We start from the raw sequence: 14609 nt of genomic DNA on the forward strand, positions 1-14609 counted from the left end.
TAATGCCTGCTTATTTTGCATATCCATGGTATAAAGTGGAGCACTAATAAACATGGTTTAGTGAGCACCATTGATATTCAGTTAAAGAGAAGGGGTCATGGCCCGTTCTGAGTAAATGTAACTTCATAAGGTGGCATAAACAAGGCGCAATCATTAGTGCTCATATGGAGCACTCAACCTATATGGGTTTATGCAATTTTTTTCATTTCCTATTCAAACTCTCTATATCCTCCCACTAATGATGATGTGACGGCATCAAAGACCTTGCATCGATGGTCGAAACCCACTGGACGATACCTGTTTCGTCAGTCCTACATGACCCATTCTCTCTCCTCCTCTAACTAGCATGGGTGACGTGGCTTTAGCCTGGCTGTTTTGCCTTAGACGAAGGGTCATCGGATGGATAGGAGCCATTGCCTCTAATTACATCAAATTAGATCAATAAAAATATGCATTTGTGCTTCATTTTCATTGAATTTTTAGACTAACCCCACTTCACTCTTAAGTGACGAATGGATTTCTCATATCTTCTTGGAGTTTTATTTGAAGTACAAAAATTAGGTAAATAATATGGTGAATTTGGGATACAAATGGGAGGAGGGAGAAACCCAATACCATCTCCTAGATAATAAGAAAAGACCCATTATGCAAGAAGCTAACTCTAGAAGGCCATTCAAACCTCTTTAAGATTCGGGTCAACTAAAGCCATTAATCGTGGAACTAACTCATAATTTAAATGTAAGGCCTATCTTCAAATATGAGAAGGAAATAATGGGTATCCAGGCTAGAAATCAAGTATCTTAGCCCTCCAAACCCTTGTAACTAAATCCAGTTGTTGGGAGAGGTAGGGCTCTTCTATTTAATCTCTTCTTACCTCTCTTTGTATTTCATCTTGGATTTCTGCTCCCAACTTGTTGTTGTAGGCCTAGTGCATCAGATTTATTTGATCCGTTCTTAATCTAAAAGAGTGTGGGAGTGAGAGTTCAAGTGTGATCATGATTCTTGGAGAAAAAACACAACTTGGTCTTGGGGGAAGTGACAACAAGGTTTGTGGATTTAATTGGAATTTTCTCACCTTTTTATGTATCCAAGATGATAGCCTAGGCTTCACACATTTCAACAGATAAGTGACACTAAAAAGTCCTCCTGTAGCAAAAGTTACAATGTTTTTATCCACTACCCGTTGATGCGCAAGTCTGTCGCCCGGTGGCACGTGGCTACATGCAAATTGAGCGTCGCCCAGTGCAGCTTCCCCACATTTCACCATGGGAAGGGTTACCATAGGTTCTAGATAACCTTAAAACTAATTTCTTGCCATAAAAATCCTGATAAGTTCTTAAATCACAATAAATTATTAAAACTTATCAAAAACAAATTAAATATTTGTTTCATTTAGTAAAAATTCAGTTTTGACTAATTTCCCTTAATTTTTATATTTATAAAATAGTTAAAAATCCATGAAAAAACTAAACTTACCTGAAAAGTTTATTTTAAAATATAATTTAATTGAAATTTACTCCCTCATTACCTGCTCCTTGTTCATTCAACCCATACTTATTCTATAAGGAAAAAATCAGATCCTTAAAACTACTTATTTAACCCAAATTATGGTTTATCAACCCCATATTTATAGAAGATGCTGCTCATTTGACAGAATCATCTCACTTTTGTTCAATTTTAATCATGATTTATGAGTTTTGTGGTTTCTCGTTGATTCTTGGCAATCCCTCTCATCTTCTAAGATGTAAAAATATTAGTTTAGGATGGATTAAACATGAGAGTTAGCATTTGATGGATGAATGAAATGCTTGAACCAGACGCTTTGTTCACAAAGTTCTCAATAAAAACCCTTGATTCAGCATCAACAAGGTCGATTCTTTGTCACATTCAGGTTAGTAACAAGTTAATTCATCAAATAAATGCTTAATTAGGTTTTAATTGGATGTCTAGATAGAAAATTACAGATAGAACTCTCACTCTTGTTCCACACAAATTTTCTCTCTCTAACTGCTCTCTATGATATCTCCTTCATTCTATACCCAATTAGTGCATGAAAAATATGTTTCATCCTCGCTCTATTTCTCAATCTGTTCATTGCTTGTATCAGACCACATTTTCATCATCCATATTTTTGAATTACCTTTGAGAGCATTAAATCATCATGACAATCCCCGGTTCCTCATGGGTTTGATCTCGACTAATCATCACACTTTAATTCTTTCATGATTTTAATGAGTTTGAAATATTATTGATGACATGGATTTTACCCCAAGACTTATGCTCATCTGATAGCAATTCATCTGGAAGATACATGTAGGAGTCAGTTGCCCAGGTTGTCCTTATGTTCCACGTGTTGGTCTCTAGAAGCAATTTGTATTCTAGCATCTTTTACATTCATATAAATGGTAAAATAGTCTTAATAAACCAACACATAATAAAACTTTAGTTAGGTGTGTATACCAGTCTTCCAAATGACAAAAATATAGGTTTTTTTGGACATTTACGACAAATGTACTCCCCTGCTGATTGAGTGGTGAAGTTTCCATGGGCAGTGAATAACCAGTATGCTATCAGTTACACTAAATATGTTTATGAACTCCATCCTAATTTTATATGATGTCATTTTCAAATCCATCTTCCATAAGTTAAAGTTCCCTTTGCTGAGTTTACAGATCTTTATCCTTCAACTTGTATGATTATCAGGGTTCCCAGTCAACCTAATCCAATCCAATTGCTATTCCAAGTAAGAACTTCTCCTTGACCATTGAATTACTTCTTCCAAGTGATTCTATCTGAGTTTGAGGTTATAAATACTTTTGAGTGTAGATTGATTATTTGGATATATAGTCCAAAATTTGGATCTAATAATGAAAACCATAACATATCCTTGGTATGAAAATACCATTCTATTTTTATGCAAAGTAATCTTATGATCTTTTCTAAGCTTCTAACACCTAACCCACTACCCACTATCCTCTTTAGGATGACATATATTTTCCCACGATGTATAATGACATATTTTACTTCTATCATCATTGAGCATAGAAAATTTTCTTTGATATATAGTCCAAAATTTGGATCTAACTAATGAAAACCATAACATATCCTTGGTATGAAAATACCATTCTATTTTTATGCAAAGTAATCTTATGATCTTTTCTAGGCTTCTAACACCTTACCCACTACCCACTATCCTCTTTAGGATGACATATATTTTCCCATGATGTATAATGACATATTTTACTTCTATCATCATTGAGCATAGAAAATTTTCCATCACTCTAGGAACATAATCTATGATTTTGTTTGGTACATCAAATACAGCTAGGGCATGAATGGGAATCCTATTCAAAAAAATATTATTAAAAATCATTTTTCCTGCTGGTGATAGTAGCTTAATGTCCATCCCTCCAGTTGCCTTCAACTTTTCTCCGACATGAGATAAGAATAAATAGATTTAATAAAACAAAATTGTTCATTTGAAGTAATTTAGTTAAAAGTAGACATGGTCGTTCTGTTCTTTTGGTGCGAATTTGTGCGAATTGTTCGTTCTGTTCGGTTTTCCGAACAGAACAAAAACAAATTTGAACAGAACATCGAACAGACCTGTGTGCTGTTCTTTTGTTTGCTTTGTGCGAATTTTAGTCTAATTTTGTGCGAATGTGCGAATTTTGTTCGTTTTTGAAAAAGAAAAAGAACAGAACAAAGAACAAGGACCTGTGCGGTTCTTTTGTGCAAATTTTGTGTTCGTTTCAAACAAACAGAACAGAACGACCATGTCTAGTTAAAAGTAAACTCAGACTTTGAATTAGTTTGCTGGTGATAGTAGCTTACTGTTCCAACCCTCCAGTTTCCTTCAACTTTTCTCTAACATGGGATCAAAATAAATAGATTTAATAAAGCAAAATTGTTCATTAGAAAGTACTTTAGGTCAAAGTAAACTCAAACTTCGAATTACTATGTTGGTGATAGTAGCTTACTGTTCAATCCCTCCAGTTCTCTTTCTATCTATTTCTCTTTCTTTCTTTCTTTCTTTCTTTCTTTCTTACTTTCTTTAGAACCTTTGAACTAATTTGCCGCGTTTTACATGCTAGAGGCTGTAATCAGTTTACCCTTAGTCGGATTTCAACCAAGATTTCATGGGGGTTGGCTTTGGCATAATTAGAGCTTCTGCATAGTAAAAAAGACCAAAAAAAAAAAAATGTTAAGAAAAATTAAACACAATCGTCCACTACCGGACCAAATGAATCCTGCCGGGGATGATGCGGTAGAACCCACCAAGACAACAAGTTTTGAATGCTTCGGATCGACAGAAGCTCTTCATCATTCTCTGCAAATGCGCTGCCGGGTCTTTCTTATAGTTTGCCCAATCTATCTTCATCCTCTTCTCTCCAGTTTAGAACTACGGGCCTTCATTGGGGCCGCTTCTAGCTGAAGGCCGCTCTCAGAGGCTTAAACAAAGATTTCTGGGAAGACCCATTAGAGGTATAACTCCAAGTGTGTCCGCTGTAGCTCCTATTTGTTGATTTCTGGAGAATCGGTCTCGGTTTATCTCGTAAGTTTTAGGAAAAAAGTTTTGCTATGTTGTATCTTTTACTTTGGTTTAGGAAAAAAGTTTGATGATCGTTGGGTAATTTGTCCCCGGAAGGTTTCTTCACTTTTTATATATTTTGCGTTTGGTTTCCGACTTTCATCTGGGAACTGGAATATTAGTTAGTGGCCGAAAATTAGGATGATTACGCTGCGTTTACTCAACTGGCGCAAATATAATGTTGGGTGCGAAGGATTTTGAGGGAGTTCAACACTTTTGATTATGTTTCCGAAAACTCGTTTGTGGGGTGTTATCAATTATGACTGAATGTCCTGGTCTTGATGGTTTCCAACTAAGATCAATGTGAGATATATATCAGGATTAGGTTGATCATTCTTCCTTCTTTTTTCCAGAACCTTTTTAACTCTACAAGTCTCTTAGAGAAGAAGTCATGAGCGTGGTTTTTTCATGGACCCAGTTATTAAGGTAACTCAATATTACTATTTGGTTCTCTGTTTTTGCCTTGTGCTTCGCCTGAAGTTTCTATTTTACTTTCTTATTTTATTAGACATCTATCATTCAGGATTTTAATTTTTCAACATGAATTAATTGGCTCCATATCAGTCTCAGGAAGACAAACTCTTGCAATGTTACTGACATGCTCCCTCGCACGTCCAATAATCCAAACTCAAAGGTCAATGTTTTGACCTCTATCTCGGTCCTTTTGAGGCGCCGTTCTATCCGAGTTGTGGCTCGGACTGCCACTACATCATCTTCTTCCTCGACAGTAGAGGTTAGAACATTCTGGAATGAAACCTTATCTTCCTTGACTTTGTCACATGAAGGTGCATCTGCATTGACTTTGTAATCTAGCTCCTAATGTGGAGCTGTCATATAGCTCGTAAACTTGTGTCTAATTGAGTAAACATTAAAAATTTAAGTAAATAAAACAAGTTTTATCATGTAAAAATTATCTTTAGATAATTATCTGCTAGATAATGTTGTTAGCGTCGTGTTATGACCTACTTTCTGAAATTTGTGCGAAGGGAGGTTACCAGGGTTCAAAGCCCAGGCGTAATTTGGTTGCCGATTGGGTGTCTAAAAATGACGAAGCTGCACGGTTCCTCCCAATTTATGTTGGTGGATTTGCACTGTTGGCAGTACTTCTCAATCGTGCCCTTTCGGGCATTGCACCAGTGGCAGATGCAAGCAGGTTTTCTCTTTTCTCCTCTCTTTAGGGTTGCCATTTTTCTCCTATTGACGCAAATTTAATATTGAAGAGAAGGTAAAATGATTGCCATCAAATCTAGGAGTATTTATATCTTTTCAGGCAAAAATGCATTTTGATGATTTCCCTCAGTACTTTTTGGAGGACAGCAAAGAACGATTTGAGAAACTCCACTAGGCAAAGTTCATCCTATCACTTTTTCATCCCGTCAAAGTCCTTTTTTCTCAGTCTCTCCCTTTTTCTATTTCCGTCCTTCCAATTCTCTCCCAATAATTACATATTACTATCAGAAATATTAGAGTTTAGGTCTTTTGCTGAAGGATTGATTAGTTTACTTACCTCGATTCAGAGCCTGTTTGTTTCCCTTTTTTTAGTCGAGTAAACCATAAATTTTGGTGATTCTCAAAAACTCCTTCAGAGAAATGATTTTGTGATTCTCAAAAGCTCGGTGGAGATGGATATGTCTTGAAAGAACTTGATGATGCAGTCAGATTCTTAATCTTCATCATCTTCAGTGAAACTATAAAAAAGACAATTAGTAGAGATTTATGCCTGAATACTCTTATTTTCCCAAACGGTATTCTTATCATTCAAAAGATTTAATCTGGCCACGGCTGCAATCATTTAGTCTTTGGAAAATCTTCCATTGCTCGTCTATTTGTTTAGTCAAGTTTATTTTGCTTCTTCACAGTTCACAGTCCAGAGCAGATATATTGTCCCTTGCTTTAGCTGTGACGGACATTCTTGCTGGTCTAGTTTGGCTCTCTATCAGGCCAAAATATATATCTCCAGTAAGTTATCACCCATATTTATGTTTGTGTTGTTTTATTATCACCACTGTGAGATCACATATTTTCTCATTAACCTCAGCAAGCTCCAGAAGGGCTGGAGTGTCGGAGAATACATCCTTGTTTGCCAGATTTCGCAGTTCGCGAACTACTATGGTAAATTCTTTTAATCTTGAATGTGCCAGTAGATCAGTGATGTGATCCCCAAATTTACTTTTAAATAGTCATAACCCTTCCCTAAGGGGATTGCGTTGGGCCCATTTAGCAAGGGAGATCCTCTCTTTTTCCCGGGTGCCAGTAGATATTATCTTTTTATCTTTTATTCATCATCCCTTTCCTAGATCCTTCTTTGACAGAAACTGAGAGAGACCTTGCCATAAGTATCTAAAACTGAGAGAGAACTTATCATAAGTATCAAAAACTGAGAGAGACTATCTATTGGTGAATATGATTCTTAAAGAAGAAAATAATTAAGATTGAGATCAAGTTGAAGAACACAGCCAATAAAGTTGCAGTAAAGGCCCGTATCAACGCCAGTACAATTCTAGGATTGCCTCACATACCAAATGGCCCTCTCAAAGGGATTCCCTTACTGCTCGGCCCTCTCCTCTATGTCTCCTGTTTCCTCCCTCTTCTCCATTCGCTGGGCCCTCAATACAGCGCCAGTACTTGTCACCCATGCAATGGCATCTCCGTGCATGCCCTCTGATACAAACCTGCCCAAGAAATAGGTGAGTGGAGCATTTTCAAAGGAGGCAGATGCAGGCCCCTATTGAATTTGGGAGGGAATTCATGGCCCTATAAATATTAGGAGTCTATCCTCAAGAAAAGAAGTGGGATTTTACGAGAATTAACAGAAGCAGGACTGGCACTTAGAGATACCCCCATCTAGTAAGGAGGAGGACGATCTGGCGGATCCCTCTGGAGGACAGGACCGATTTGGCAGCATCCTATCCAGGCCTATCTTTACCTTCATCCTACTTCGAATTTGTGGAACTCTTTCCTTTGTTCTTGATTTCCCAGATGTTGGAAGTGTAGTGATTTGATATTCTTTTCTCAGAAGTTCTCCTTCTCAAAAAATGACAAGATTGGATCTTGAAAAGATGTGAATCGCCTAAGGGCAAATGAAGGAAATGCCCAGGGAGAGGGATCGTATAAATCAGTTGATACATGTAGTTCCTTTCTGGGAAAGATCCTGAACTAATCCTTTTTAAAAGAAAGGCGAAAACAAGGTATCTCATGCCTTGTTAGTACTGTTCCTTAGGATAAGATGTAGGGTTCATGGACAGATCACTGATGATGATCTGGGATTGGTGTAGTATGACAGAATGTGCTAAGTTGCATTATCCATCTCATGCATCTGTCTTTTTTCCATCTCCTATTCATGAGGCTGGATGGTACTGATGGTGGAATGAAATGGATGGTGATAGTTTCAAAACAATATTATTAAATAAAAAAAGAGAGCTACAGATGGACTTGCAGAGATAGCATTAGAGATCAAGAGGGAGATGGCTATTTAATCAGTCATCCATCAGCTATCCGTTTCATTGGTGCAAGCCTTTCCTTTTTATTCCATTGTTTGCCCTGATGTCAAGACAGATGACTTATGACAAATTAGGATGGAACAGATGATTGGCTTGTGATCCCCCTACAAACACTCTTGTAAAGGTACTGATATGCCCAAAGTCAGCAGGTGCCGTTTCTTTTTTCTTTATACTTTCTTTTCTTGCCAAGCCCTATATTCCAGTTAATTGTGTATCTACCCTTCTGAGATCCGTTTAGATCGGATCCACCATATCAGATCCTTAGAGACCCAATCAGTGTAACCCAGTATAAGTGCTAGGTTACTCTGGTTAATCAAAGTAACTCATTTTCATGGTTGATCCTCTCTCTCTCTCTCTCTATTGGCGGCTAGGATTACGATTGGTGGAGAAACCAATAGGGAGTACAAGAAGTCCCACCTGCTGATCTTGTCCCCTCACTGATCAGCTGAAAGCTGACAACCAACACTTCAACCAAAGAATTATTCACTAGGTGATGTTATTCACGTTCTGAGAGGTTGTTTCAATCTCAATGAGTCAATACGCTGGATAGAAGGCAGAGAAATCCTGCTCCAGATGCAGCTCACAGTCGCAAGATGTTTGATACGCTAAAAAGAGTATCTAATGGCAATAATTCCAGTAAACTTGACTTATAGTTGGTCCTTGCTCTTCCTGACTCGTTTATCACGAACCACTTTGACGTGTTCTTCTTGCTCCTTGACTTTCAAGAACTCCAGAAAAACCTCGAGCCGAATGCAGCTGCCACTCTCCTGTGAAATTCCCGCTCCAAGAAATGCCAAATCCTCCTTCCCCTTTTTTTTGGCACCTTCCCCTTTGTTTATATTATTTCTTTATTTCCTTACTAAACTACCTTTCAAGAAGTAGGCAGTTATTTTGCCAGCTCAGCACCAGCTGGCCCACTGTCTCTCCCCCCTCGCTTCCTTCTCCTTTCATAAACTCTTATCGGGATCATATCAATGTTGTTCACTCGTCGACTGGCCCATAACACCCTTTTGCTTCTGGAATATGCCTTGCTCAGAGATTACATTATCAGCCAGTCCGTTCCCCTTCTTCCTGTCTGTTGCAATTTTGAATCCCCTTCTCCTTCCCCACTAACTCCGATTCACAGCTCCCTTCTCCGCCTTAAGAATCAGTGGTTATTCCCATTTTCAGTGTGTGTTACTACACGTGCCAACTCTCTCCCCCTTCAGTGTCCTCGCTTCTTGTATTAAGGTCCTTATTCTTCCTTTCTTCGTAACTCAATACGTGGACCATAATATATATCATGTCTAAGATTAGGAGACCCACGTACATGGACAGATGCCTTTTTATAGCTGTTTACAGTTTCATGTGGCCTTATTCCCCTTGTTCTATTTATTTTTCTGCAGTATTTCAATACAAAATTCAAATAGTTAAGGTTTTCACGTTCTTATGCTGTTGAAATTGACCAGGGCGTGGACTTCTCTTTCAGAAGCAACATGTTGCAGGTCATTGATCATTGTGCATAAGAAGAATTGCCTTCTACAGATAGGTATTTCTTCAGAGAGTTCCTCAATGGATGGTGTTCCCATAGAGGTTGATGTTCCCACTTTATTAAGAGGTTCTCTCTGTCAAAAAGCCCTGAAATCTGGAAAGCGTTAGTTCTCTTCTCTCAGTACTTTTGATTTCATTTTTTATTCCCAGATATCTAGCACGCGAGAATATTCAAGGCATGGGTTATCTTCTCTCATTCATACTACATTTATATGGATGTAGGGTCAGACAATGACAAATTTATCGTTATCATTCCTAAATCTCGTCATCGTCATTCATTGGTGGCTTGGGCGAATGACATGACAGTGACAAACTTTTCATCAAAGGTTGGATGACGAGGATGAGTAACCATGGAACCTGGATGACTATATTGATGACAAAACATCATTATCCAATTTAGAAGGATGGTGACCTTGTCATCACAAACCTCATCCCCAAATCCCATCATCATCATATCATATTGTCATCCATCCATTTTTGGGTCTTCACAAATGAATACGACGGATTGTCATTATCTGCAACGTATTTAGTCATTGACATCATCATCTGGTTTCCAAGATCCATCATCAGTATTGTCTTCACCATGCAACTTTTGGTGACGATTTTTTCCTTGCCATTGTTCTAAGCCACCCACGGCTATTGATGAAAAAATGGTCATCAAAGAATGGGATTGTGAAGAAGCTGATGACGAATCTTGGAAACTGGATAACGAAGTTGAGGCTAAACATTATCATCTACTTGCAAACATTCACAAAATCTTCATTGTCATCCCTGGTTATTGTCATCATCATCATTATTTATTTTTGAGCTTGGACATGTCAACTAACGAATGATAGTGACAACTCATCATAATCAGCATCACTCTCCACTCATTGTCATCGTCCTGTATGCAGAACCCGATATGTCAATTATTTTTCATGTATTTTTTCTCAACGGGTGTTCCCCACATATTTCTTATTTTTGTATCTGAAATATCACATTAAATACTCTGTTTACAGAAACCTACTTGGCCAACCTCCCTCTTTATCCTGGGAGGGTGGAGTTTCCTTTCCTGCCCACAAATACACAGGTATTCATGATCACTTTTGCATAACTCTCATGTCATTTTGCTCGCAAAATGAATCCGTGTCATTGTCTGTAATTTCATTTCAGTGTCTTTTATCTTGTTCTTTGTAGTAACCTTTGTTGGCGGATGTTCTTATTTCAGGCACTGATCTTGCAGCCAATTGGAGATGACGGTATTGCAATTGCAGGTGGTGATACTACCCGGGGATTCAGCAGTCTTGATCAGGTTTGTGATCACCTCTGTAGAGTTTGGAATCTTTGATGATCATGAAGAGAGGATAATGATGACTTATCATCATCCTCATCATTTGTCCGCACTAGGATGACAATAACATTGATGACTCGTCGCTATCCAAGGTGCAGACAAATGACAATGGATTACAAACATAAGTAATGTTATATTTTTCCACAAATTTGACTCTCTGTCGGTATCCAGCATGACGATGGCAAGATAAGTCATCATTATTGACATTCATCTACATTTGTGACAACGATGCCGAGTCATCATTGTCCTCCAACCCTACACTCTAGGCAAAAAGGGGTTTTGAGTCCTGCTACTGTTTCTATCTTACCGTCTCCATGTTATTAGCCTAACCTTGCATTTTCATAGGATTTTGGTAATGTTATGCTCCAAATCTTAAGATACAAATCATAATTATGTATTTCTGGCTGCAGTAGGATTGGCAGGATGAACCCTATATTTTTCTAATTTTTTATAATTGAAAATATGTGAGCGAGGACTGATAACTTGTTTCTTTAATTTCGTCTGCAGAACAATAGAAGGGATGAATATTTAAGTTTTTTTGTCTGGACTCTAGAAAAAGTTTTAACCATGAGAATTTAATGTATGATATCTGCAACACAATAATCTCAAAGAATTTTTGATAAACCTGATAGCAGATACTACAAAAACTAAACTTTTTTACAGCCCCACAAATATTATATCAAATTATTTCTTATATTTACATTTTGGTTTTTTAAACAGGCTTGGATCACGTCAATCAGTGAGAAGCTAGAAGTGACCCTTTCTAAGCTATCCAACATATGAGCTGTTTTAACCTATGCCATCTGTCTCTCTCTCCCTCCCTTTGTTTCACTCATTCTGTCTTTCCGTATACATATATATATATATACATATATATATATATATATATATATATATATATATATCCGTGAATCTATCTTTCTATTTCAATCACAGAAATATGGGTCAAAACCCAGAACACTGCTGGGTATAAATTGGCATTAAAATGACTGAATATGTTAACCCAGAATAGCAAAAGACCCAGAAAACCCCAGAAAACTTGGATTAAGAGGCACAGTTTTCGGGCAATGAAAGAGGGGGAAGAAGAAATGGCCAGTGACACCAAAGAATTTTGCTAACTTCTCTATTCCACTTTGAATGGATCAGTTTTCTTGGTTGCAAGAGTCGTGCATCCTGGGCAGGCACAGGGAATGAACTGCCCAGCAGAGTATAAATCTGCTCATGTAAAAAAAAAACCAGCTCATTAGTTACACTGCAAATAAAGATTTGCAGAACTACAAAAAATAATTTGTATGGTATTCGTCTGGGTTCTCAAGAAAGTAGATTAGGAGTTAACTTTACTAAACCAATAATATTAAAGATGACGGCAGGTTATAGTGTCTATTAGATGTAACTTTAGGAAAAAGAAAATAAAATGAACAGTTTTGAGGAGATGGTCTAATAAGAAGGTAAGTAAGCAGGTAAAATACTGTACGTAATAAATTGATTTAACATTAAAAGTAGAATAAAGAAATATTTTTAGAATATGACCTCCGGTGACGATTTTCTACATTTAGATACAATTGGGCAATAAATCATGCACCTCATTCAAGAATTTTAAAAACAAATATGTTTTCACATAAAATATTGATTTTTTATTCTAAAATAAAATATTGATATCAAGGTTGTCTTTAATGCCATATTGAGAACAACTGCATTAAAATAAGAAATTTATACTTGGGATCCTCTTCATGATCCACAATATTTACTGTTAGTTATATTCAGGAGAATCATCAAGGCGAGAACTTTGACTTAGTACATAATAAAGTGAATCATGACATTGAGGATAACTTTTAAGATGATGAGAATTACAACTTTTACGATATACTGAAATATCTAGTGGAATGAACAAAATCATTGTTATTGGGTGAAATAAGACTGTACGGTTCATATGACTCATCAAATGCAACATAAGTTACACTGTTTTATTATCATATAAAATATGAATTCATTATATCATCAAGAAAAATAATAATCAAAAGATGTGTTAGTAGGCTAATAAATCAGAAATTAGGATTAAAATAGAAATTTTCTGATTTATGAAATAAAATTAATAATGATTTCATTACTCAGCACAGAGCAAGTCTATTCAAAGAAGGTATTATAAAACCTAATTTTCAGCTAAAAATATTTTTTATATATCAAATAATCGTTCTTATATTTTTTAGATTTCATGATATTAATTTCAATAAAAACGAAATATAACTACAAAATAATAAAGTTACTAGTTTATTTAATAAATTATACTATTTTGATAAAAGTGAAATTATAAAGGCAACAAATGGATTACAAGTAATCAATATACCTTCGCATGTGTTTTTTGGGCGGCAATATGTCGTAGTTCCTCATGGAATTGGGTTGCAGATTGCAATACACAATAATTTCTATAAAATTTTCTATGGGTGGAATTTCGAGGGTGATTGTTCATGTGAATCTAGTCTAGTTTCCAGAATAATAAACTAGAACAAACTCATGAGAAATAAGTGAATTAAAAGAATACAGTTACCTTTTAGCACATCATTAAGGGCCCATGATGCATTCATTTTTCTCCATAATAATGGATTTGGACTCTTAAGGAATAGTGGAACAAAGAAAACTGATGCACTAAGGCCTCTAAGATGGGACATAATATAAAGATAGGATACAAAGAGCAGGAAAGATAAGTTAAACAAAATTGAAAAATAATAATTTCCCGGCATCAAAAGATAACTAAGTTTCTATCCATCCATCCAGATAGTGCTATATTAAAGCACTTGTTAACGCTAGCCATGTGGATATCTACAACAGAAACACCATGTTAATCAACAAGATTGATACATAAACCACAATGAAGCTGGTTGTTGTAATACAAGAATAAGCCTTCTAGATGGGACACTGTCCAGAGAAGATATTTTGAAGACGAGCCTCAACCGTTAACTAATATATAAGTTATACATTTTTCTGGCAGACAGTACAGTTTTTATTCTCCATCTATAACTTATTCCTCCAATCCAGGTTTTGGGAGTCCCATACTGATGTTTGAAGCAAGATATTAGAAACAAACTTGGAGGTAAATTGTCGTTATTCAGTGATTTCTAATTAGAATTTACGAAATGAGTGATATCAGGCTTTTACGTTACGCAACATGATTTTTGAAGTAGCTAATATTCATTTTAATGTTGACCATTTATTATTTATTTCATGCGTTTGTATTTTATTTTTAGTTGTGAGCTTTTTTTAATGTCTAAGTTTTTAAAACAATCCCTTAAGTTTATATATACATATATAGGGTTTAGGGTTTAGGGTTTAGGGTTTAGGATATATATATATATATATATATATATATATGTATATATATATATATATATATATATATATATATATATATATAATTGTGCTTGATTTTTACCCAGTTCACATAAGTTAGCCCCTCTATTTTTTCCTTGATAATTATCAAGTAGTTAGTTTCTAAATGGAATCACTGAGGTTGGAAATTGTGTCCTTTTGTTTAAAACGTCCACATACATGTCACTGCATGGATTATTTTTATCTTATTATGCATAAAGATGAATTAGACACATTCTGTATGTTGAACATATGTGCATAAACAAAGACTCTTCTTATTTTCTAATGTGATCTT

General features: G+C 36.1%; 1 protein-coding gene across 3 annotated transcripts; it reads left to right on the forward strand.

Annotated features, from left to right (window-relative positions):
* Positions 1-4225: 4225 nt before the first annotated feature.
* CCB4 (cofactor assembly of complex C) lies at positions 4226-11782 on the forward strand. 3 transcript variants are annotated; one of them, XM_078582280.1, is made up of 10 exons: positions 4228-4485; positions 4945-5017; positions 5156-5324; positions 5578-5744; positions 6451-6550; positions 6630-6703; positions 9540-9724; positions 10620-10690; positions 10829-10912; positions 11672-11782. In XM_078582280.1, exons 2-10 carry the CDS (start codon positions 4983-4985, stop codon positions 11732-11734), a joined length of 948 nt encoding a protein of 315 aa, XP_078438406.1. In that variant the 5' UTR covers positions 4228-4485; positions 4945-4982; the 3' UTR covers positions 11735-11782. The 3 variants fall into 3 exon arrangements, with proteins under 3 accessions (XP_078438407.1, XP_078438408.1, XP_078438406.1); XM_078582282.1 differs by lacking the exon at positions 5156-5324 and having other exon boundaries at positions 4227-4485; XM_078582281.1 differs by lacking the exons at positions 6451-6550; positions 6630-6703 and having other exon boundaries at positions 4226-4485.
* Positions 11783-14609: the final 2827 nt, after the last annotated feature.

The sequence above is a fragment of the Wolffia australiana genome, chromosome 10 (assembly GCF_029677425.1).
Source record: "Wolffia australiana isolate 7733 chromosome 10, ASM2967742v1".
Taxonomy (NCBI): domain Eukaryota; kingdom Viridiplantae; phylum Streptophyta; class Magnoliopsida; order Alismatales; family Araceae; genus Wolffia; species Wolffia australiana.